The sequence below is a fragment of the Argiope bruennichi genome, chromosome 4 (genome assembly GCF_947563725.1).
Source record: "Argiope bruennichi chromosome 4, qqArgBrue1.1, whole genome shotgun sequence".
Taxonomy (NCBI): Eukaryota; Metazoa; Arthropoda; class Arachnida; order Araneae; family Araneidae; genus Argiope; species Argiope bruennichi.
Genome location: NC_079154.1, coordinates 82941013 through 82965433, shown reverse-complemented (window position 1 = coordinate 82965433; position 24421 = coordinate 82941013). Strand labels below are relative to the sequence as shown.

Sequence of the window (24421 nt, the reverse complement as noted above, 5' to 3'; positions counted from 1 at the left end):
AATTTCCCTTCTTTCAATTATAAAAAAAATCGTCATGCCTTTAATTTATAATAATGATACGTAAACTATTTTTTTTTTAATTCCTGATTTTTAAAATCATAAACTCACATATTTTACATTCAGGCTATTTTCTGTCAATTTATTTTGCGTCTGATTTGACCTTCTTTAAATATTGTAGCTACGGATAGTCTAAACGAAATTCTGAATTATAGTCAATAATTTTTACATTTTTTTTAATGGTTGCCAGCTTGATTATGAACATTTTGTTGGCATTTTTTTCTCGCTTGAAATTTCATGTAAAATAATTAAGACAATTTCATTTTTTCTTCCCAATTAGGATCGATTATGGCAATGTTTTTTGATCAATTCTGCTGCTAATGAACCTGGAGGCTCTTTGATACAGTCTGAAAAAGTGGGAATGGACAGTGCCAAATTGCAGTGTTGTTTCAGAGCGGCCACAATCAACTGCCAACGATTATGCATCGAAGTACTGCTTTATTTTTATACATTTAAATTTCATTTGACATATTTTTGTGTTTGTAAAAATGGAAGTTTGCAATCAATTTTTTTTCATTGATTTTCAATTTACAAAAAGAATTTTGACATCATCTGCAGTTATTGGGAGTGAATTTGAGAAAAACTGATTATAAGATTCCAGCATAATTTTAATAATGAAATATGAAATATATTAAAATCTAAAAAGTAGAAAATAATAAATAAATAAATACTGGGTTTTTTTTAAAAAAATGGTTTTATTAGTATATTAGAATACATAATGTATTTTTGAAAAAATAATCTGGAAATCAAATCAAGAATTGTTAAAGTTTGAGGCAGTATAAGCAATAAAATAAGGAATAAATGTTATTTAAAAAAATATTCTTTAAAATTATTCCGAACGTGATTGAAATTCCGATTTTCTTAAAGTACTTATATCAGCTTCAGATTAAATAACACCTCGAAATTTTTTTTTATCTGAAATGTGATCGGGAAAGGAAAAAGTTTGCAGCTCTTAGCACACGAACGAATCTGCTTTGAGAGAAAAATAGCTTTTTTTTTCCCTTTTTTTTTTGTTACTCTTGAAAACTAATTATATACACTGAGGTGACAAAAGTCATGGGATATCTCCTAATGACAGTCTGTCTCCTTTATCGCGGCAAAATACCGCAAATCGATGTGACATGAACTCAACAAATCGTTGAAAGTCTTCTGCAGAAATTCTGAGCATGCTGCCTGTATAGATGTCCATAATTGCGAGAGCATTGCTGGTGAAGGATTTTGTGCACGAACATACCTCTCGACAAAGTTCCTTAAATGTCCGATGTGGATCCCTGTCGAGCGATTTAGGTGGTCAAGTCATTTACTGGAATTTTTCCAAATGTTCTTCAAACCAATCGCGAACAATTGTAGTCCGGTGGCATAGCGCATTGTCATTCATAAAAAGTCCATACTAGTTTGGGTACATGAATGGCTGCAAGTGGTCTCCAAATAGCAGAGAACCTGAGCACTGGCCCAGAAGACTCGGTCCATTCTGTGTAAAACAGACCCACAATATTATGGAGTCGCCACCTGCTTACGCAATGCCTTATTGACAATTTGGACCCATGGCTTCGTAAGGTCTGCACTACACCCGAGCCCTACCATCAACTCTTACCAACAGAAATCGTGACTCATCTGACCAAGTCACGGTTTTCTAATCGTCTAGGGTTTAACCGATGTGATTACAAGTCTAGCAGAAACGATGCCGTGCTGTTTATAAAGGCACTCGAATTGGTCTTCTACTGTCATAGTCCATTAAAGCCAAATTTCGTTGCACTGTCCTAACGAACATATCCATCATACATCCACTGATTCTTGCGGTTATCTCACGGCGTATCTTGCTAACACTGACAATTCTACACACACATCGCTGGTCTAGGTTATTAAATGCAGGCGGTCGCGCAGTGCGCTGTCCATGGTGGCAAGTTATGTCTGAAATTAGGTATCCTCAGAACACTCGATTCTGTGATCTCGGAATGTTAAATTACCTAACGATTTCTGAAATGGAATGTTCCATGCGTCTGGCTCTAACTACCATTTATGTTCAAAGTCTGTTAATTGCGGCCAAAATCACATCAGAAACTTTCTTAAATGAATCACTTGAATAGAAATAAAAGTCTGTCAATGCACTGCCCATTTATATATTTTGTACGTGATACAACTACTATTTGTATATTTGCATATTACTATTCCATGACTTTAATATATATATATATATATATATATATATTATTTGTAAGTATATATATTATTTAATTAATAATGATTGAAATGCACGCTCGCTTAAAGTAATCGTCTCTATGTGCTAAGGGCTAAAAACTCTGCTTTTGTTAAAAATGGTGTTAAAAACAAGAACTTAAAATTTTTAGTAAATTCCTATAATTAATCATAATTTTTAACTTCAACCTTTACAACTAAAATGAAGTTAAGTGTAAATATTAGGTTAGTCACATTTAATTAATATTAAATATTATATTTCTTACCGAGAAGTCTATGCACTACATCCCCCCCTCTTACAGGTACATAATAAATGAAACTTCATCTAAGTTTGCATACACGATTAACTACATAATATAAAAGATATTGAAATAAATATTTTATTCTCTGAATTATATCTAATCATCATTTTTACTTCTGAAATAGAGTTTCCGATATTGGCGTGCCTTATCTGTTTATCTGAAAATCGAATTTTCTTTTGTTTTTCAGACATTTAGTAATCAGTGGACCAGCAGTTGGAATGACTTTGATCGTTTGTGTCAGTATCAACTTGCAGAATCAGAAATGACTCGATGCTTAACTGAAGGTGAACTTTGAAATATAAATCAAACATTCCAAAATGAATTTTGCTTTGTCATTTTTAATGATTGCATAGGAAACAACTTTGTGAGAACTTTATAAAAGGAATCATTATAAAAAGCACTGAGGCAATTAATTAAATTATCCAATATAGCATAAAGATTGCATTAAAAAATGCAAGATAAATATAATTCATCTTAGATTTTTTTTAAAACAACATTTCCCATTCGCTAATCTGCTGAATTTTATTAAATTTAATAAAAAGAATTATACAAATTATAATAACTATGAAATCAATTCTTCTTTTTTTGGGGGGGGGAGGGAGGGGTAGTGATTTGATTGAACTTTCTTAACTTACATTATATTTTTAAAAACTGTAAATTTAAAATTTGATTTCATTTAATTATTTAATTTAATATAGATATTTTACTAATTGTAATCATTTTAATTTTAAATTATTGTATTTAACGTATAATTTATTGAATAAAATACAGCAAAATACTCGAAATAAAAATACAGCAAATGCTTATATTGAAACAACTTCATTTATTTTAATGAGAATAAAAATTATTGAATACATTGTTTTAACGCTTTTTCTTTTGCATATTCATGCCCATTAATCACCTGTTAATAAATGTACAAGAAACCAGTGATAGATTTCCAGATAGGCAGCTGCCTGGGCAGGAGGTCACTGCAGCCAGGTGGATTAAAAATATAATTAAACTAGCTGCCAAATTTCTAAAAAATATTCGAAGAATTATAAATTAAAATCATTTTTTTAAGACTGTTTCAAGTACAATTATCTTGTTCATCACATTCATAATAATTAAATTGCAGATGCTATGTATGCCGAGAGCTGATTAAATAACATAGCTGATAAGCGCAAGTAACGGCCAATTATGAGACTTATAAATAAACAAATAAATAAAAGTACATATTTTGGTCGATTAACTAAAATAAATTAAATAAACCTAAAATAAATCATTAATATGTTATTAAATTTAAAATGCGCTGAGAAACTAAATTAACCGTTTATTAAAAGAAGGGGCCTCATGATATGTGCTGCCTACAGCCCCAAAATTCTAAATGTGTCACTGCAAGAAACATGCAATTTATCAAAACTTGTCATAACTTACGGATATGAATCCATTTCTTTATAAGATAATCTCTTCAAGTTTTTTTAGTTACTTTTCCAGTATTATTGATTGTACAATATAACGTTAGCGTCGTATTAAGGTTTTTATGGATCCTAAATTATATAAGATGCTCACTTTTATCATGAACCAATAAATAATGGCAAAATTATTGGAGACAGGTATATAGTTCCTGCTGAAATATTGATTTACATAATATAAAGAATTATAATATTTTTGACAATAAATTTAATACTGGAAACATTATGATATTTAAATTTTTATGCACCCTTCCCCCGACAATCCTATTAATCATACTTAATAAAATATTTTAGACATACTAACATTTGAACCTTTCCATTGTTAACCATGCAATTTCTATATAGATCAATTTTGGGTCTATTTCGGTTTTAAACAAGAGTTTGAGGATGTAAAGCGAGGATATCTTTGATGATAATACTCTTTATATCCTATATCCCTCATTTGCTATAGAAACTGGTCCACCAATATAAAACTTGTATGATCGCATCAGTAGTGAGAAAGTTAAACTAAGAAATCACTTATGCAGTCAAAACGAATTATGAAACTTAGTATTTCTTTTTTAGGCCAGTCAACGGCAGCTTCAGACTTCCAGTGATTGGTGGATCTTATTTGAAATAAGCAATGAAATGTAAAAAAAAAAAAAAAAAAAAAAAAAAAAAAAAGATATTTTAAAGCTTTATAATATAGTTCATTTTGATCAGTGAAGCATAAACTGTGTGTTAGTGTAACAAAAATATTTTGCTAAATATGATTAATAGGCCGGGAATTATATAAAAATTATACATTACTTTTTTTCAGCGTGACAATTGATAGAAACAATACAAAATATAAAACTTTAATCATTTAAAGCTTTAATTGGGAAGTATATATCTGCCTCGAACGGCTTAGAAATCAGCAACTGATCCGCTATTTGAATGGACACCTAGTATAAGAATTTTTCCTAATTAACATAACACATAAATATTCAAATTTGTGAGTCTTAAGATAATTTTATGTATCATATCATGTTATTATTACTTTTTTTACTGCAATCTGATAAAAATGATAAACAAAGCTAAGTTTAAAACTATTCATAGGATACGCTTAGTATCCCATCATAAACTGATAACTAAAGCATTTCAGACTATCTAATTATTTTCAAATATTAAGCTATCGTAAATTTCTGTTTTCCTTTATCTTCCAGTTGATGAGCCATGTGAATTGGGCTGTGAAGGCCTGGGCTACTGCACCAACTTCAATTTTCGCCCTACCGAGCTATTCCGCAGTTGCAATCAGCGATCTGATCGGGCAGCCCAGAACGATGTAGAATCCTGGGAAAATGGTATTATCCACCTCCCAATGATGGAGATACCTGTCTTGAAGATATCTCAATGCTATTCAGAAGTATGGAAAGCTATCGCTTGTGCGCTACAGATCAAACCATGTCACAATGAAGCTCATGTCAATAGAATATGCAAGTATGTCTCATGATCTGTTATTTTTTTTTTTTTTTTTCAATTTTATTGTCATAGCAGTCACCTTTGACTACAAGGTCATCGGAAATACTGGCTGTGTTTAGCATCAATTAAATTTTTTATGCTACGTTCGCAACTTAATGTACATAATAACCTCAGCAAAATATTTTTAAGCATCATATTTTGATAAACATTAAATTAGACATGTTATTTTAATAACCTTTGCCCGTTCTGTTAATTGTGCACATGAATCTTCTTAACGAATACAAATCCCGTGAAATACTGTTTTAAAAAACGTAATGACAGGATAATCCCTTTTCTAGTTGCATGTCATCTTTCGTGGACTATAATTTTATTTTCCTATTTCTTTTATGAACTATACATTCAGTAAATAAAGAGAATATTTCTTCTTCTGCTTTCGACAATAAGCGAAAATTACGCGATTAAATATTTGATGAAATGCGAAAACGATTTGAATTTCATTCTAACAATGAAAGATACTATTGAAAGATGCGCACAATATATTTTTGAAAAAGTTCTAATATCCAGGAAAATTTTGCCTGCCCACTAAAAACGGAATCATTGCAAACACGAATTTTGAATTTCTAATGATGTAAAAATAATTTTTGTCCTGGAATATATCCGAAACTATCGTGGAAAATGTCAAAATCAAGCTTTATTTTAAATAAATTAAAAATATAATCTAAATTGTAAAGAAAATTCGTCCTACCAAAATATATTTGTACCAAATTTAGTAATGGGACAAATGGTCTGCTTTGTAGAGTTCCAACAGACTTGCATTTTCTTTCACATTGGTAGAGATGTGTGCAGGTTGAGGTTCGAACTTGTAACGTTAAGGTTCGTAGCCGAGTAACAAAGCCACTAGACAAAAGTGTACACTCTTCTCCGGAAATTGTTAACTGGCTTATAATGTTACCACCACAGATAAAACACGCTTCTCATTATCATGTAGCAAGCTTCTTAATCTTATAAAAAATTAAAAGATATTATTATGTAACAATATTTTCTTTTATTCGATATTGATGAAAATGCAACTTTATACATTGCTTTAAAGAAATATTTCTGATTTAGGTAAATTCACAAATAAATTGCGATGAATTTGAAATTCACAAATAAATTGCAATGAATTTGAAATAATTTTATAAAAATATGAATGAAGGAAAAATTGATTTTTATAAGAATGACGTTTCAAGGTATTTGATTAAAACTTTCTAAAAAATTATATTTAAGAGTCTTAATATTTATTGTTATTTTGTAAATATTATTGTTATTTGTACTTAATTACTTTCTCTTCATACCACTAAATGAAATTGTTATTTCTACTTATTATTATTTCATCGTTTTAAAGTATTTTGTTGCAATTATCCTTGGAATGCCTAATTTTACTTACTTATTTTCAATCTGTAAAATGGCTTCGGTTCATTGGCTCAAAGTGTAATGTGATTTTTATGCCTCCTTACAACATTTAAGAGCACTTTCACCTCATATTTTTCTCCAAAGCACCTGCACATTCATGACTCACCCCTCCGCTACTTTCTGATTTCGATTATTAAATAATCAAAATAGAAAATTGCTTAGGGACGTCGAAGCCGTGAGAGTCTTTGTAATATTTTCAAAGAATAAAGATTAGATTGTGTTAAAAATTTTGTCATTTTTGGAAACTATTTAGTATAAAACTAACTTTATATTTTAATTTTGAAACCAAATCTCATGATAGTGATCTGCAATTAGATGTTTTATAATATCACTTTGTCGAAATTTGCTATTTAAAATTGTTTACATAAAAATTAAATTAAAATCAATAAATATATATGTAATTTTAAAGTAAGGAAGGGGAATAGGGAGCTCCGTGGTTTCAATTGCAATGCATTATTCTTTAACATGAATTTTCAGATATTATATGTATTTGATTAAATACATAGTTACACATTCATCATTATATTAAAACAGTTATAGTAACGATTCGCATTTATTTAAAATATATTTATATTCATACACATAAAATTTAATTATTTATTACGCAGGGCTGATTGCATCGATATTTTGAACAAGTGCGTGGACCGCAGCCGTCTGAAACACAACCAAAATCCTGTTACATTGTGTGAGATCTTGTCGCCTCCAGGGAATGATACACCTTGTATATCTTTATTGCCTTATCTGGGTGAGACTAATTTTGCTATTATTTGATAATGAATGTTTTGCTTTCATAATTCTCATTATGAATAACTAATAATGATTTATTTAACCAAGTTTTTCAGAAAGTGGGGAGAGGGGATGAAACATGCTTCAACTTTTTATTTTTAGTATTAAAAAATAATTAAAATGTGAAATGTGTTTAAAGGTAAAGAATGCAATTTTTTACATTTGTAAATATTCGCACATAATTGTTATATCTTTATTCTTTCAATTAAATTTAATCTTAATGATATATCACCTGCTTCTTTTGTTTTTAACATCAGAATTTTTAAATCGGAGGGATTAAAAATAATTTTATTTAAATTCCTATTTAAAACTAATAAAATTTTTCGGCAAGGTGGAGTGGATTAAGAAAAGAATGTGATAACGGGAGTTGCTTACCTGTACTTCATCTTGCTTGAATCGGGTAGATATTTCAATTGGTTGGTGATTATTTTTGCTGGTTGTGACGCTGAGCGACGCGTTCTCGTAGGGATTTTGGAGAAAGAGTTGAATGCCGGAATTCCGTCATTGTCTGTCTTGGGTCGTCTGTGGTTTTATGCTAGTGGGATTCTGTTATAATGGCCTCATCAATTTATCCGGACAACCTTTGGCTGTGACAGGGCTATTAATACTACCACTGCTTATTTATATTTTTTTTCTTTTCTAGCAATTCAATTCTTGAATAGATAATTTTTTTAAATTTTATTATGCCCTCCGCATATATATATATATATATATAAAGTAGCGAATAAATATTTTATAAGTAGCTATAAGTAGCGAATTAGCAAGTTGAAATATTTTGTGTGGGTGTTTTTTTAACGAATTTTTCTGTTTAATGCAGCTTTTATATGTTATTCAATAAATTCTTATTTTTTCAAAGTTTTTTTTTTATCTTAGTATTATCATGCAAAACAATATTTAAAAAAAAATCTTTTTGTAGTTATTGTTTTTTTTATTACCAGAAAAATTAATTTCCGTGTTATTAAATTTATCTGCTAATGATAAATAAAAATTATTGACACAATTTAACAAAATATGAAAAAATATTTGCTTTTATGTTTTTGAACGATTAATTATAATATTAACTAATATTAAAAGGCTTTTATTTTTTTTTAATTTGTGGGACTGCACACTCAAATAAAATAATAAACACTTTAATAATATTTTCTAATATCTTTATAAAAAGTAACTGATCTTGCATTGCAATTTAATCTTCTGTCATAAATTCACGTAAATATTAAGCAAAGAAACTGCAAAATTATCCTTTTGTGGCAGAGAGATTTTTAATTAATGGATAATTTGTTTTTCATTAAGTTCTAATCGGAAATATATATATGTAAGCATATAATTTTTTAATCAGAAGGCAGTTTCGAAGACATTGAATGGACTTTCGATTTTTTGACGTCGTTTTATTTCATCCCAGAGTACAAGCAGGAGCGACGAGCACACACACAACGACACAGAGCGGAATGAGGAAAAGCTTATGAACATTTTATACCTGGTCTTAAATAACATGAGATATTGATAGGGAAAATATTTTTTCACAGTGCTAATACAAAGATATTTAGATAGGGATTTTCTCTACACTCGCACAACTCAGGCAAGGGAAACACAGGGATCTTTTAAAAAAGTATTTGTCAAGTCAGCGGTATTTTGTCCCTTCACTCGGAGTGTGGGAACGTGAGGCTTTTAGCCGATTCAGCAATTTTACAAAGCTTCTGTTGAATTAATTAGATAGAATGGGATCAGGAAATAGAATATTCTAGAATGAAGCTAATATGGGCTAAATTGAGCTAAAAATTAAGAAATTAATGAAGTTTAAATTAAATTTTAAAATATCGTTTCATATATATATATATATATATTCCTGTTTGGAACTTCCACTTTTAAAGGCTTCTATATAAAAAGCTTCTGTTAGAATACAGTTAATTAGAATATAATTATATAGTTCCCATCTTTAGTTTCCAGCTTCTGGATCATTTTTTATCAAGTTTATTTATATACTTATATTTAGATATTTTTTTCTCTTCATCTTTGATTAAAATATCTTTGCAGTTTACAGTGTAGATGCAAGTTCTTGTTGCATATGGGTAATGATGTATTTGCATGATTATCTAAACGTTGCTTTGAATTGTTTATTGTAATTGCAATTCTTGTACACTTATAAACAATAAATAAATATAAAATTAAAAAAAAGCTATAACTGTTACTAATTTCTTCTTTTTTTTTAGTCAAAAGCAAGTACATCCAAGAAGCATTAGAAATTACGCATCCCTGTAAGCCAAATAAATGTAAAGGTCTTCATGATGTGTGCATGGTGGATAGAAACTGCTTAACTCATCAAAAATGCAATCAGTATGCTTGTGTCCCAGGTAAACATTTAAAAAATAATCATAAGAAAAAAAATTTATTTTGAAATTCATTGTATTAGAACTATTCAGGGATATTTTAATTACTATTATATTTTGCTTATATAAATTTCATATTAATTATTTTGCTTCAAACCCACTCTAATCAATCACACTTTAACACTTCAAATTAATTTTTCTACAGGCAGTTCTATCTTGGGAATCAATGAGTCCCAGGTTCAGAATGCGATCTATATACACTGGCTTAATGTCATAGTCAAATATCCTTCCATTAAAGTGATATGGAAATCTGGAGAGTGAGAGTCGATATATGCATTATAGTCATCATCTGATCATATTTATGAATTAAGACCAAGTTCTAAAACTGTCCTTTTGTAAGTTCAAGGTATGCTGATTTAAAACTAAGAATCACTTTGTAACAGTTCATCATACTACAGAAACTACATCGAATTTACTATGGCAAACAAGGATTATTTCATTCCATTTGGTGTTCATCTACAAAGGGCTGGGTAGACTTTTCCAGGCTACGGCTACTTCTAATTTTTTCAAGGTATTGCAGTCCACTTAGTGGTGTAGGTCTGCAATATTTATTATAACTTAATAATAAATATGGAATATGTACTTCCCTACAGAACTTCAAACATAATAACGCCATAAAAATAATAATATCAAATAATGCATTTAATATCAAAAAATTCAAAATACATTAGAAAAAAAGGATTTATTTTTTAAAGTTAGTTCTCCTAGTTATAGTTAGTAGAAGACTTAAGCTACTTACTCTCTCCGATATCTCAGTATATAATTACTAACTGCTAATCTTGCACTGGATTCTAAGTAGTCCTCTATGAGACAAGAACGATACGTTATTTTAAATATATTCATCATTGAAAATGCAGGTTCACACAGGCAGGTAGAGCTGAAGTACAGTGTTAAATGATATGCAACATTTTAAGTTTGGGTACATCTATCAGATTCCATAAGTTATTTATAGATTTTAAATTGCATGCTTTTATAAATATATCATTTTGAAGGAGAAAAACTTTGTATTCTCTTTATTTCTTGAGGAAAATAAATGTTTCATAAATGTTTCTTTTAGTATGTATGTCTTAGATCTTATTGAAGGCGGTCACCCCAAAATGTCATGGTGGTCCATTATTGATCGTGGTCGACTTAATACCCATCTCTGATCTACAGTCATTAAAATTTATGTCCAATTATATATATATCATTGCACTTCCATTTGAAAGCACTAATAAGTGTACTTTCTAACCAAATAATAAGGTATAGATACCAACTAAAAGCAGAAGTAATTTTAAAAAAAATCAGATATACTGACAGACAGTATACAAAGATTCTTACAGACACTGTAAATGAATATTATGTATAGGCACTTAAAAAGCAAACTGCCTTATTAAAAAAATTAAACTGTCTGATTAAAACTTTTTAAAATAAAAACATTTAAAACAAATTAAAAAGTAATTATTTTTTATTATATGTGTGGAAAAAAAAGTACTCGGCGCTCAAGTGAAAAATAAGTATAAGTAAGTCTAATGGAATGTGAAGATACTTTTTTTCAGAAATAAGATTACAATATTGTCTTAGATAACATTGTGATTTTTCATCTTAGCAAAATTAAAAACTTCGCTTATTATTTTGGATTGATAATTTAGACTAACAGCAAGCATTAACTTCTGCATACTAAACTAGATATTGTTACAGGTTGCAGAATGGGAGATATGTCACAACTCATAGTTCCAAGGAATTCTTTTGTACGTGTTCCTAGCAATACACACGGACCTCACTGTCATATGGTTTGTTATTGCAACCCTGAAAGTGTGCTAGAAGATTGTATGACACCTTCTTGTATTAGCACTGATCATTGTTGGCATGAAGGAAAGCGATATAGTAAGTACTTCATTTTAATTTGAATAGAAATCTGTCGATAGCAAAAAAAAAAAAAAAAAAATTTTTTTTAAATATTATTTTATTAATAGTAGACATATTTGTACTTACATTGTTGATCACTTGACTGATAAGATGCAAAAAATGTAAGCATAAAGATGTGCATAAATGTAAGAGTTTAGAAAAATATTTTAAAATTAAGAATAAATATTTCCATAGCTCCAATCTTTCACCCATATAGTTTTACTTTTCATTTTTTTTTGCAAAATGTTGCTCAGTTAAATATAAATTTGATAAATCATACATTCAATAAATTCTAAAACCATTGTGAAAAGGATTTAAAATCTGTTAAGTTCAATCAAAATTTAGAAAATTTTAAATCTTTATGCTATAAATGAAAGTGAAATTCCATGCAGCCATAAAGTAGCTTTCCCTGTTTGATGGCATTTATAGCTAAAAAAGATTTATAAAATCTAATAACCTCATCTACTGTATTTAAATTTTTGTTTCTTTTGGCTTTGTAATTTTCATTTTATTGGTATTTCTAATCTTATAATAAAACCCTGTATTTTAATTTATTTCAAAATTTGGACCTTTAAAATGTGATTCAGGTTATTATATTTCTTCTACAATAAATATCAATATAACCATTCTCTTTTTTTAAAAAAAATTCAATTTAATTTACAGATCACAATACATTGTTTGTTGATGGCTGTAAAACTTGTTTTTGTTATGATGGGGAAGTAACCTGCTCTCCAAAACAATGCAATTCAGGTATATTTCTGATTATAGATAATTGAATATGTTATATATTTAATCAGTTAAGAAATTTGAATTTTATTTAAATGATTGTAATTATATTATCAGTTTAATCTTCCTGAATTATTCAACCTGAAATTATTTTTTTAACTATGAATGTTTTTAATCTTACTTCTAAATGAATATCAATTAAATATTTTTCATAAAAAAATTCAAATAACAAACTCCTTAAGTAGGTAAAATTAGAATTATTTGATATAAAAATTATAATCTTGACCTTTTTAATATCTTCTGCTTTACATACATTGCAATGTTTTTTTTTTTTTTTTTTTAGGTCTACCCTGTAATTGCCAAGATCATTATGTTCCTGTATGTGGTGCTAATGGCAAAACGTATCCAAGTGCTTGTTTGGCTAGGTAAATTTTGTTTTCAAATCTAGGGGCTTTTAATTTGTGATTGATTGAATTATATATTTTAATGGAGGCAAAAAAAAAAAAAAATTTCAAACACTTCTGAATTTTTTTTAAATTTGTTAATTAGTAAGATGGTTCACTTATTAAATTTTTTGAGTTTTCCAACTGAGCAGCTCTTGTCATCAGAAAATGAATTATTTATATTTTAATAAATTTGATATCAACAAAAATATTAGCATTTAAAAAAATTTTTAAATAGGAATGATCAATTGAAATTATACAAATAAGAATTTATTTGTATGTAAACAAAATTTAAAAAGTAAAATAAAAAACTAAAAAACAGACTGCACCGAATCTTTTTCGGTCATACAAAACATGTTAGAAATCTCATCTAGTAGTTTGAATTTAGATCATTTGAAATTTTCAGTACTTGGACTGATTTGTATGTTAACCATTAAAATCTTTATTTTTCTGTGAACATGCATCTAAGAATGATGTATGATAATGGGAATAACTGTATTTTTATATTAGTAGCCAGTTGTATATATATAAATTAACCATCCTTCCATGATATATGTATTATAAAAATAGATTTTTGCAAAAAAAAAATTTAAAATAAAAAATTAAATAATTGCAATAACAGCTTGATTAAGCTAAAAACATGATGTAACATAAATCAAGATTACTGGTTATTAAACAAGCGGTCTCATATAGCACACTGGGTAGGGCTATAAAATGTTTCAATCTGCCAGTGTTTCCTACACTCCCTAAAGTTAGTATTCCCTACCCTGTTTTCATTGCTATGCTACAATCAAAACAAATAAGTAGAAAGTGTGCATTTCTTATCATGTTTTTAAAATTATTTAAGGAGTGAATCTGAATAAGTAAGCGTCATTTTCAATAATAAAAAATATATATTAACTACCTTCTTATATTATGCTGAGCTATTTCAATGCCAAGACCTGTAATTTTTTTTGCAAATATATTTTATTTCTATTTTAAATGCAAGCAAAAATTAAAGTAAATAAAATTTCCAACTTTCATTAGGATTAAAATAAAAAATTCAGATAAATAAATAAAGTTCCTGCTTTGCTATCTTTCAACATTAAATGTGTTCTTAATTCATTAAATGATGGTTTAGTTTTATTCAAAAAGTTAGCTTTTAACTTTGGTTTATTGTTAAAATCATCTGTTACAATATTTTCAGATGTAAAGGTCTTACTGATGATCAGTTTGAATTTGGTGCCTGCTATGATTCTGATCCATGCAGTCCAAATTCCTGCCATCCTTATCACAGGTACATCAAACTTCCAATTCTAACTTTAATTAAACTTTATATTGTATTCAACAATATTAGCTAATTTAATTAAATTTCTTTCTCTTTTTTTTTAAGATGTGTCCCGAAAAAAAGGGTTTGTCTAAGTATTAGACACAGAAGTTGCAAGCAATATGATTGTGGTAAGTAAAGTAAAAGTCTTCATTATGCATTATCAAAAACAATTTTAAAAAATAAAATGAAAAATGTTATTAGATTACATTTATTCCATTCTCGTTCTTTCATTTGAAACTTTGTCTATAACTTGATAATCATTTTCCGCAGCAATAAATAATATTTGTATTTGCTATTTTAAATTTGTGCACAGATTGTAGCTGCTAAATTCCTCAATTGTTAACACTAAATTCTTGATGCTAAAATGAGGTTAAACTACAGGATTTATACGGGCTAGCTTTATGAAATAAATGTAATGTAAAGAAATCGCTTATCCATAATGTCAAAATGTCTAAGTTTTTAATTTTTACATACTCTTAAAATTTTATCTGGCAATGTTTTTAATGTACATAGTGATTGCTATATCTTTATTAAATACAAATGTAGGAATGATATTCAATGATGTGAAAGAAGGAAACACAATTAACAAATTTATTTTTCAGTTAACATGCAACATAACTGCAATCAGCTACCTAAATCACCAGTCTGTGATACAGATAATGTTGAGCATCCTAATATTTGCTGGATGCTACAACGAAGAAAGGCTTTAGCATACTATGGAAAATGTATGGTAAGTAAATGAAACAACATTTTTATTTTTACAATATTACAATGGAATTAGCTTATAGGTAATTGAAGCAGCTCTTAGTTGCAGATTTTAGATCACTATTTTCTTCTAAATAAGAATATGTAAAGAACGAGTTTAGAAGCAAATAATTCATTTGTTAGAGTCTTTTACCAGATAGAAAGAATTATAAATAATTAAATATTATATCCCAGAGAAAATTAAAATTATGTCTCAGAGGAAGGGAAAAGAGGTTAAGCCAAGAAAGGTCAAAAACGATTTTATACAATAAATTTCAAGAACAAATTAGTAACATAGCATGTTAAAGAATTCAGTTAACCATGTGGTCTTCCTGAGCGAAGCTAGCTGCCAGTCATATAAATATCACATGGTCTCACTGTTGATGTTAGTATTTTTCTTTTCTAGCAGAAGTGAACTTGACTCCCGTACTAGGGGGAATGTGATCACAGCTCTCTCTTTCCTGAGAAATTTTATGTGTAGTTCTCTAGGCCTACTACACTATGGCGTAATCATGTGCCTTTTGTTGTTGATGTTACCAATAAACCATATAAAAGACGACAACATGTATCTTCACGTCATTTCACCATCAAATAAATTATTGTGTAATCATGAAATGCAATAATTTTCATAGCATATAACATTAAAAACATGGCATATTCTTTATACCTAGAATGAGAGAGATGTTTATACTCTGCTTTTGATTTTTCATTTTTAGAGATTTATTCTTAGAAAGAAAAAAAAAAAAAGATTTTCTACTTAAATAAGAATTGGTTTCAGATTAATTCCACAACACTTATTGATTTCTTTTTTCTGATAGCTACCAACAATTCTTTGAGACATCCTTAGAGAAAGTATATATCCAAATGGATGAAAGAAAGAAATATAAGCCATTCAGATAAGGCAGATAAGAAGGGGGGCAAAAAGAATTATATGTAACTAGTAGATGAGTATTTGTGGTATTCCTCCACCACCTCATTTATATTCCTTTCCATTAAGTTCTATTCAAATCTTTGCAAAACAACAATGCAAAATGAGCTTAAATAATGCAGAGATAATGAAAAAAATATAATAAAAAAAACCAACATAGATATTTATGATATTTATTCAGTGCTCAAAATGACTGCAGTCAATCTTTTCTAGGTATATACACTTATAACTTTTATAAAAAGGAACAAAAACAAATAGTTTTCATTATATATAATCACTATGAATAATTAATAAAAGTCAATTAATACATAAGAAATAGAAGAATAAATAAAAGAAGTATGAATATTTAAAATTCACTTGTGGTCAAATTGATTACATCTGTCTTTCTTCGGTTATAAATAGTTGCTTGAGAGGCTTGTAATATTTACTAGTTTAATTCACAAAAACCAAGTTTTAAAGAATTGAAAAAATATATACATGTATTAAATAATATTTATTAGTATCCAAAATTTTCTTATAGATATAACTATTTAAAGTATTAAAAAAATATTGTAACATTTTTCTCTGTATGCATTTAAAGTTTTTTTTTTTTTTTTTTTGCTTGAAGTCATTCATAATTTTTAAATTGTAAATTATTCACTGAATTTATACAGTGTGATTAGATCTTATCGTGTTGATATGAATCTTGTTTAATTTTTTTTCTATCTTTACAGTCTCATTGTCGAGGCAATGGATTAGTTTGTGGTCACAATGGAGAGACATATGCAAGTGAATGTGCTGCTTGGGCTGAAAGAGTTTCAGTTGATTACAAAGGTGCTTGTGCAGCTGTTGGATCCAGACGTAAGTTACTGCATTATAATTGTTTGACATATTAGTATTCATATTAAAACCATTTTCATTCTATATGCAGTTTAGGTCCTTGCATTTACATCCTTACAATTACATTTGAACAAAAGAATTAACACTTCTCTACCTAACATCTTGAATATTGTTGTTTTGCATGTTGTTAATTCTTTTGTGGAATTAAAAATAAATAATTTATTTCACATTTCAATGCAAATATTTTACTAATTTCCATTAAAATTTTACACATTTCAGATCCAATTTACATCTACATTTTGCAACTATTGGAGGAAAAAAAAAACATTTTTTCAATCAGAGGAAAAAAGAATAATGTAGTTTTACTGAGATAATGCTATGTTCATACATTTATATTATACAAAATTAAAATGACAGTTTCTTCATTCTTATACTTACAGATGGGAAAAATTCTAGATGTGCTGGCATCAAATGTTCACCTCTACCATCAGAGCATTGTACCAAAGTTTTTCCACCAGGAGGCTGTTGCCCTATATGTGGTAAGATAAGGAAATATGCTATTTTAATGTTGAAAAAAATCATGTCATATATTATTTAAATAAATTAATATAGATTATTAATAAAGATCTCAAATTGTCAAAAAAAAAATACTTTTTTCCTCTTTTGTTAAAAGTTGAATTTTTTTAAAAAAAAGTTTTCAGATAATCAAGAATATGTCTTACTATTTCTATTACAATCTTTAAAAATTTCAAAAATTCCTATACTTTTCCATAGAGCAAATTAATGTATTTTTTAATAACCAAGAAAAATTCTTAGAATTTGCATTCAGAGTTATAATATGATGAATTTAAATAATTGGCATAAAAATAATTATTTATTTCCATTAAAATGTTTTATTACTGGTAATACTTCCCATATAGTATTTTTAGAGTGCTGAAATCATTTTGGATATACAGCTGAATATAAAGTAAATATTTATTCTGATAAATTTATATGGATATTATTTACAGTTCCCTAGAATGGGTTCATTACATTCAGAGCTTTGATAACCAAGAAAATTTTACACCATTGTTATAGAAAGAAAATTTAATTTAATCAATCAGTTAATTAATAAATACTGGAAATATTTAAGTAATTTACATACAGAAAATTTATTACAAAATTCTGTATTGAGAAAATTTTTTATTCAATCAACAAAACATGTATATCTTAATGGTTCTGTTAATTTAGATATTAATAAAATTACTTGCAATTATACTTCCGTAATACACTATTTTAAAATAACTTGTATTTTAATTTCATTTTATAGGTGCATCTCTCAGACTTCTTTACAGTCAGAAGTTATCTGATTGGTCAGTTGAAGCCATCCGAGATGTGGATCCAGTAGTGATTCAAACAATTGCTGAAAAATTCAGAGAACATGTGAAAGTTACTGAATGTGATGTGTTTGCATACTTAAGTCTGGAATCAGACATAATTGTACTAGTCATAGCTATTAGTGATAGTCCCACTAAGTTACAAGTTGAAGCCTGCAATCGAGAAGCAGAAAAACTTCAAGCTTTAATAAAGCAACAGAGTCCTACATTGCTCACTGAACTGCCACTTTCATTTTTCACAACTGCGATAATGATTGATCCAGTTTCAGATAGCAGTGCTCAAATTAACTTTAGTCTGTTTAATTTATTTGTTATTTCACTATTTACATCCATTTACTTACACATACAAAGGACATTATAAAATGTATTTTAGAAATTTTAATTTTTTTAATGTATAAATGTATATAAAAAGATCAAGAGTGTAAATAATATATTTAATGATTTTTTTTTGTGTTAAAAAATTGTATTCTAGTGTGTTCATGCATGTTACAAATTATCATGTGATATAAATAAATTATTTTTTACATCTGCTGAACTAATTTGAATGTTATTTTTCAAAAATTACAACTTAAACCATTTCAATGTTTTAAGAAACTCCCGCTATTATTTAAATTAAAGTGAAGAAATGATGCAGTATTTATTTAAGAATTTATAAAATAATAATGGATTGGCTTTAGATATGCAATATTGCTATTTAAAATAAAAATAACAGTTTATAATTCTCCAACTCTTTTATTAAATTATTATAAATGTTAGTATACATTTTTTTCTATGCTATGAAAATATTTACGAATCATTCAAATACACTTGAATTTAATTTCATTATTAAATACAATATTTCCTATCTCATAATTCTGTATATAATTATTATATTCTGTTGGCAAAAAAATAATATGTGTTACTACATTTAACTCGGATCTAAAAGCATTGGAGAAAAGTGTTTTTCAAATTTATAGTAATAAAAGGTGAAAAGTTAAATGATATATTTAACTTTAAATGAATAATGGTCACCTAAAGATGCAGGCAGCATGAAATTAGTTATAATATAATCAGTTTACAATAAATGACAAATATTATGCCCAGTTTCTCAAGAAACTTGTATTTCTGAACAAGCAATTGATCTAGGAAAAGAAAAAAATTATTTGAGTGAACATAAGTATCAATTAAATTATTGAATTGTTTGCTCATTTACTTTTCCCCCAAATTAGGGACAATAAGATAAAAGAAACTTCAATAAATACTTTTTTATGAGTGTAATTAGTTACCAATTAAAATATTAATTTATTTTATTTTACTTGTTCTTCCTTATATAGTTTGAAGTTTTTAAAATGAGTAGGAATGATATATGCGCTTTCAATTTTTTTTATAAGCTTGCTTTAGCTATTATTTACAAATTTTCCTGCATTGAAGTGAGATAATTTAAATTATTTGATTTCCTTATTTGAAATCCTTCTCTTTTCATTGCCGTCTCTGTTTTAATTTGGGAGCATCTGATTTTCTAAAATCATTATGTCAAATAATTATGTCTTTATAATTAAGAAATACTAGGAATGGAATAATATAATTAGTTTGAAAAAATTAAGAACACAAAACAAATGGCTAAATGACAACTTCGCTATTTTTTTATAAATAAGTATGTTTATCTGCCAGGATTGATACATATTAAAAAAACCAGTCAGTTGTCTGCACATCTATATATTTGAAATAATTGGCAAAGCCAAAGAACTATCCTCCCAGTTACAAACACTATATTGATTATACCAATATTTATTTCACATGAAATTAAAGTCGCACATATGAATTTCATATCGAATTAATGGTGCCATTCTCACAATCAGTAGCCATTTCTAAAAAAATATTTCAAAAGCTTTACTGCATTGTACACTGTTTGTAGGAAAGAATCTTAGGAAAAGTTTACACATTTTATCCACTAAATAAAATATTTAAAGTACTGATTTCACCAATTTTTATTACACATGATAGCTCACAACTCCTAGATGCATCATCTCAGTTTTCCAAAATAAAGTTTAGATATCAACTCAACTTCAACAACAGCATGGATTCATCAATTTTCATTTCAATTAATTTCTGCACTTTGCAAGCATTGAATAAAAATTAGAATACTCTTATCATTTTTATGCAGTCATAATTTAAAAGTTTTTTTTAAAGATGTATTTCATTAAAATAACTCCAAAAAGAGAAAATTATCAAATTAAAAATGAAAACTGACAAAATCTTTCCAATTGTTGAGACTAAAAATTGTGTCAAAGTTTTAATTTGCAATATGTCTCAAAATGAAGAAGGTATGTGTGTGTGCGTGTGGTGGTGGTGTGTGTGTATGGGAGGGGGTTAATGACCAGTTCTAATGTGTCAAAGTCTCAAAAATATTCATATGGAGCAAAAATTTTTGAAAATGAATTTCTAACAATTATAGTTTAGAAACTGTCAAGATTTTTCTCATAGAGAAGAATAAACAAAAAAGTAGTATATTTTCAATTTTTCTCAATAATGGAAGAAAGTGGAGAGTGAACCATCCATGATGATATAAGAAGAGATTTCATATGAAAGGAAACATTTTGCAATTGGTTTGATGGTTGGAGCTGGTTAACTTTGTCCCAAGATTTCTCTATAGACATCCAATGGGGCACTATATTTTCGATTTCTCTTGAAAATGATGGGTGGTGGAAAGAAGACAATCACATATATATTTAGGTATCAAGAGGTATTAGGTTCAAATGAAGTAAAATTTTTTGAAATCAAATTGGTGGTTTGAACTGGCAATTTTTGTTGCAAGATTTTCGCATAGAGAATGTATGGTAGAATTTTTTTTTAAATTCCTCTCGAAACCAGAAAATCGAGATAAATCTGGATGACATATCTAGAAGTCATAAAATTTTCAGCTGAAACAAAAATTGATGAAAATTAATTCGAAGATTAAAACTGTGACTAATTCATTAATTTTTTTATTATTTTAAATATATTCTATTATTTACAAAGTGTTTCACAATTTTATTCACGAGTATTTAATCAATTTATTTTTCAGCTTTGTTTTTATTCCTCTAATCAGTATTCTTTTAAGAATTTAATTAAAAATTTCAAATCATTCATGTTGATATGCATTGTACATATTACCCATCCCTCTTCAAAAAATAGATCATGGTTCCATGAAAATGTCAAGTTTTCTTTACCTGCTTGGAACAAATTTCTATCACATAAAAAAAATGAACTCTGCAAGAAAAAAACCTTAATTTTTATAAAAATATTATGCATATCAGTCTTGTTGCCAGTGATTAAGAAATAAAACAATAAACAAATAAATGAAAACATTTCAATAAAGCAATATATATATATATATTTAAGATATCTCCTATATATTGACCAATGCAACAAATTAGCGGGATGGGGGGAGGGAAGAGGGTTAAAATTGCTTTCTTCATAAAACAGGCCAAAAAAGTGACTGAAATTAAAACAATAATATTGAGAGTAAAAAATCTTTTAATCATAAGATTGATAGCTGTAAAAAAAATATATAAATAATAAATAAAAAAAAGTTGCTTAAGAATATTTTAGAGATTTGAAATACAGGCATGCTATCAGCTTTGCATAGATTCTCTAATATTTTGAAAGATTCTAGCCATGTTTTGGAATTTCCCACCAGCCACAGATATCCAATGAGTTTAACTGCTTTTCAGGGAACTTTGAAGAAGTTGGACAAATCCAGCAACTCAACAGGACCACATCATCAGAATCAATGGTGTACTAACATAACATTCTAATGTAACCAGAAATTAATAGGGTAGAAGTTCCATCATGCTGATACTACACTTGGCGATGCAGCAATTGAAGAATAGATCTTGAGAAAGTTCTTGCAGGACTTTTTGTGATAAGTTCTTCCTATTGTTCAAATGAGGTAATATTTTAATAGGCAGTATCTAAAAGTGACAGTCCCAAATGCTGCTGCAGATGTGCATAATATGCACATTATATTATAATACTTTCCATTTTTACTATATAAAGAAAGCATTTCTAATCCTTTGATTATCTTCATTCACCTACTGCTTCATTGGTGACCTCGGACAATGAACCTTCAACCTTCGTACAGCTGTTGTGGCACCATCTACCTGCAACCAAAGTCGTCAGACTTGCTTGACGCAGCAAAACCAAAGTCGTCAGACTCACTTGACGCAGCAAAACCAAAGTCATCACTCACTTGATGCAGCAACCCAAAAGTCGCCAGGCAGACTTGGCACATCAGCACCCACACATGCTCGGCATAACGCTTAGCGCTAATCAAATGGGTACAGGCCCATTTAGACAACAGCTACTCAATACATCACCACTCAACAGCTATATCGTTCGTCTCATCTCCGACTCACTGGTGGGAGAGTACTGTGGTGAATAGCATATAAGGCAGTTAACAAATCTTCTACCCGAATGATCGTTTTGGTATAATGGTTTAGTTACTGGACTGCAAACCACAAGGTCCCAGGTTCTATCCTCACGCATCTCACATCGCTTCAATTTCCTCAAACTTTCTCTCATGTTTGTTACACTGAATTTAAATTTTTTTGTATATTGAATTCAGCCTTCATATCAAAAAGCATTTTTTTTTTCATTCTAACATATAATAAGGAAATTAAAACAGCTTAGAAACTAGAAGGCATAGTCTAAACAAGACTTTTCAAGCTAGTACCTTATAAAGTAGAATTTGGAATTCTATTCTCCTTCTTTTTGCATAAAACTGTGCCAAAGCTAATAAGCTCAGATTTTTAATTTCAAGTTTTGGCATATGAACTGAGGATTTGAATAACTAAAAAGGAAAAAAGAGAAAATCAAAACATGCAACATAAAATAATGCATGAAGGATGCACATGTAAAAAGTATGAATTAAATAGTAAATGTATTGAAAAATTTATCAAAGCTACAATCCAGTTGGCTTTTATATTCATTTAAAATTGGGGAGAAAAAAATTTTTGTTAAAAAAACTGAAAAAGACGATAAATACTAAAAAAGCAGTAAGCCACAGAAGAATCACATTGCTGATTAGTAATTCGTGATTCATAGTAAAAGGAAATTTATTGTACTGTACCCTAAATATAAAAAAAAAAAATTACACCCATCATTATATTCTCAAAATATTGCTTGGTTTGGTATGAATACGATTACTAAAAAAAAAAAGAAAAATAGGTACAAATTCTGAAGAAATATATCAATAAATCAGATTATGAGTACACAGAAAAAGCCATAATGAATTTGAACTTTTGTTTCATACTTCAAAACTATTCCAACAGGACTTAATATGAAACATATTTTTACTTTCAAGTTTTGTTTTGGAAAGCTTCATCCTTTAACAAATATAAATTTAAGTATTTTTTTTAAATATAAAAAACTTACAATACCAAATGGTGATTACACTGCAATTCTTAAATATACTTTGACGAATAACAAATATATCTATAAAATTTACTGCTATGAACCAAAGAATTATAATTATTCCTTGTTAAAATATATTAAATTCACCCATTCTAGGGCTACTTGAAAAGTAACAATATGTTTTAAGTAAGTTAAAATATAATATTACATTTTTATGACAGAAATGTAATATAATATTATTAAATTCAATAAAATCTAGACAAAATAATACTGCTATTACAAGAAAAAATAAACAGCGTTTTAATCTAATACGTTAAAAATTATTCCCATAGATTAAAATTTAGTATCTCACTGTTATTAAATACAATTATTAATTGTTATTATTTATTCTTATTGTTATTGCATTTTTATAGCAGTTTCTGAATAAAACTGTTAAAACCACAAAGAAAGGAAACTTTCCGCCTTCTCTGATTCAAATTTTCAAATAAGCAATTATAATGACAAAATACACTAAGTTGAGATGTGAAGCTGCTGATTCATGATACACTTCTTCATTGTTTACAACATTTTCAAAGTGTGTGAAATTATTTATAACATATTTTCACTGTTAAAATTTAAATTATACTGTATAAAGGTTTTTTTATAATTACTGAGAAGGACATATTTTTTAAAATACAACACTGCAAGATTATCAGACGTTATAGAAAGTATCGCAAAGTGGCAATATCAAAACACATAAGGGAAGCTC

At 28.1% G+C, this 24421-nt stretch overlaps 1 protein-coding gene across 1 annotated transcript in view; it reads left to right on the top strand.

The window, feature by feature from the left end:
* LOC129965832 (reversion-inducing cysteine-rich protein with Kazal motifs-like) overlaps positions 1 to 18835 on the top strand; it is a 128650-nt gene extending 109815 nt beyond the window's left edge. Inside the window, exons 9-22 of the mRNA XM_056080047.1 lie at positions 338 to 487; positions 2743 to 2839; positions 5191 to 5464; positions 7507 to 7643; positions 9892 to 10032; positions 11749 to 11934; positions 12619 to 12705; positions 13025 to 13106; positions 14311 to 14400; positions 14497 to 14561; positions 15036 to 15163; positions 16819 to 16945; positions 17365 to 17463; positions 18234 to 18835. Coding sequence (XP_055936022.1) covers positions 338 to 487; positions 2743 to 2839; positions 5191 to 5464; positions 7507 to 7643; positions 9892 to 10032; positions 11749 to 11934; positions 12619 to 12705; positions 13025 to 13106; positions 14311 to 14400; positions 14497 to 14561; positions 15036 to 15163; positions 16819 to 16945; positions 17365 to 17463; positions 18234 to 18661 — 2091 coding nt within the window. The 3' untranslated portion in view covers positions 18662 to 18835. The remainder of the gene's footprint in view (positions 1 to 337; positions 488 to 2742; positions 2840 to 5190; positions 5465 to 7506; positions 7644 to 9891; positions 10033 to 11748; positions 11935 to 12618; positions 12706 to 13024; positions 13107 to 14310; positions 14401 to 14496; positions 14562 to 15035; positions 15164 to 16818; positions 16946 to 17364; positions 17464 to 18233) is intronic.
* Positions 18836 to 24421: the final 5586 nt, after the last annotated feature.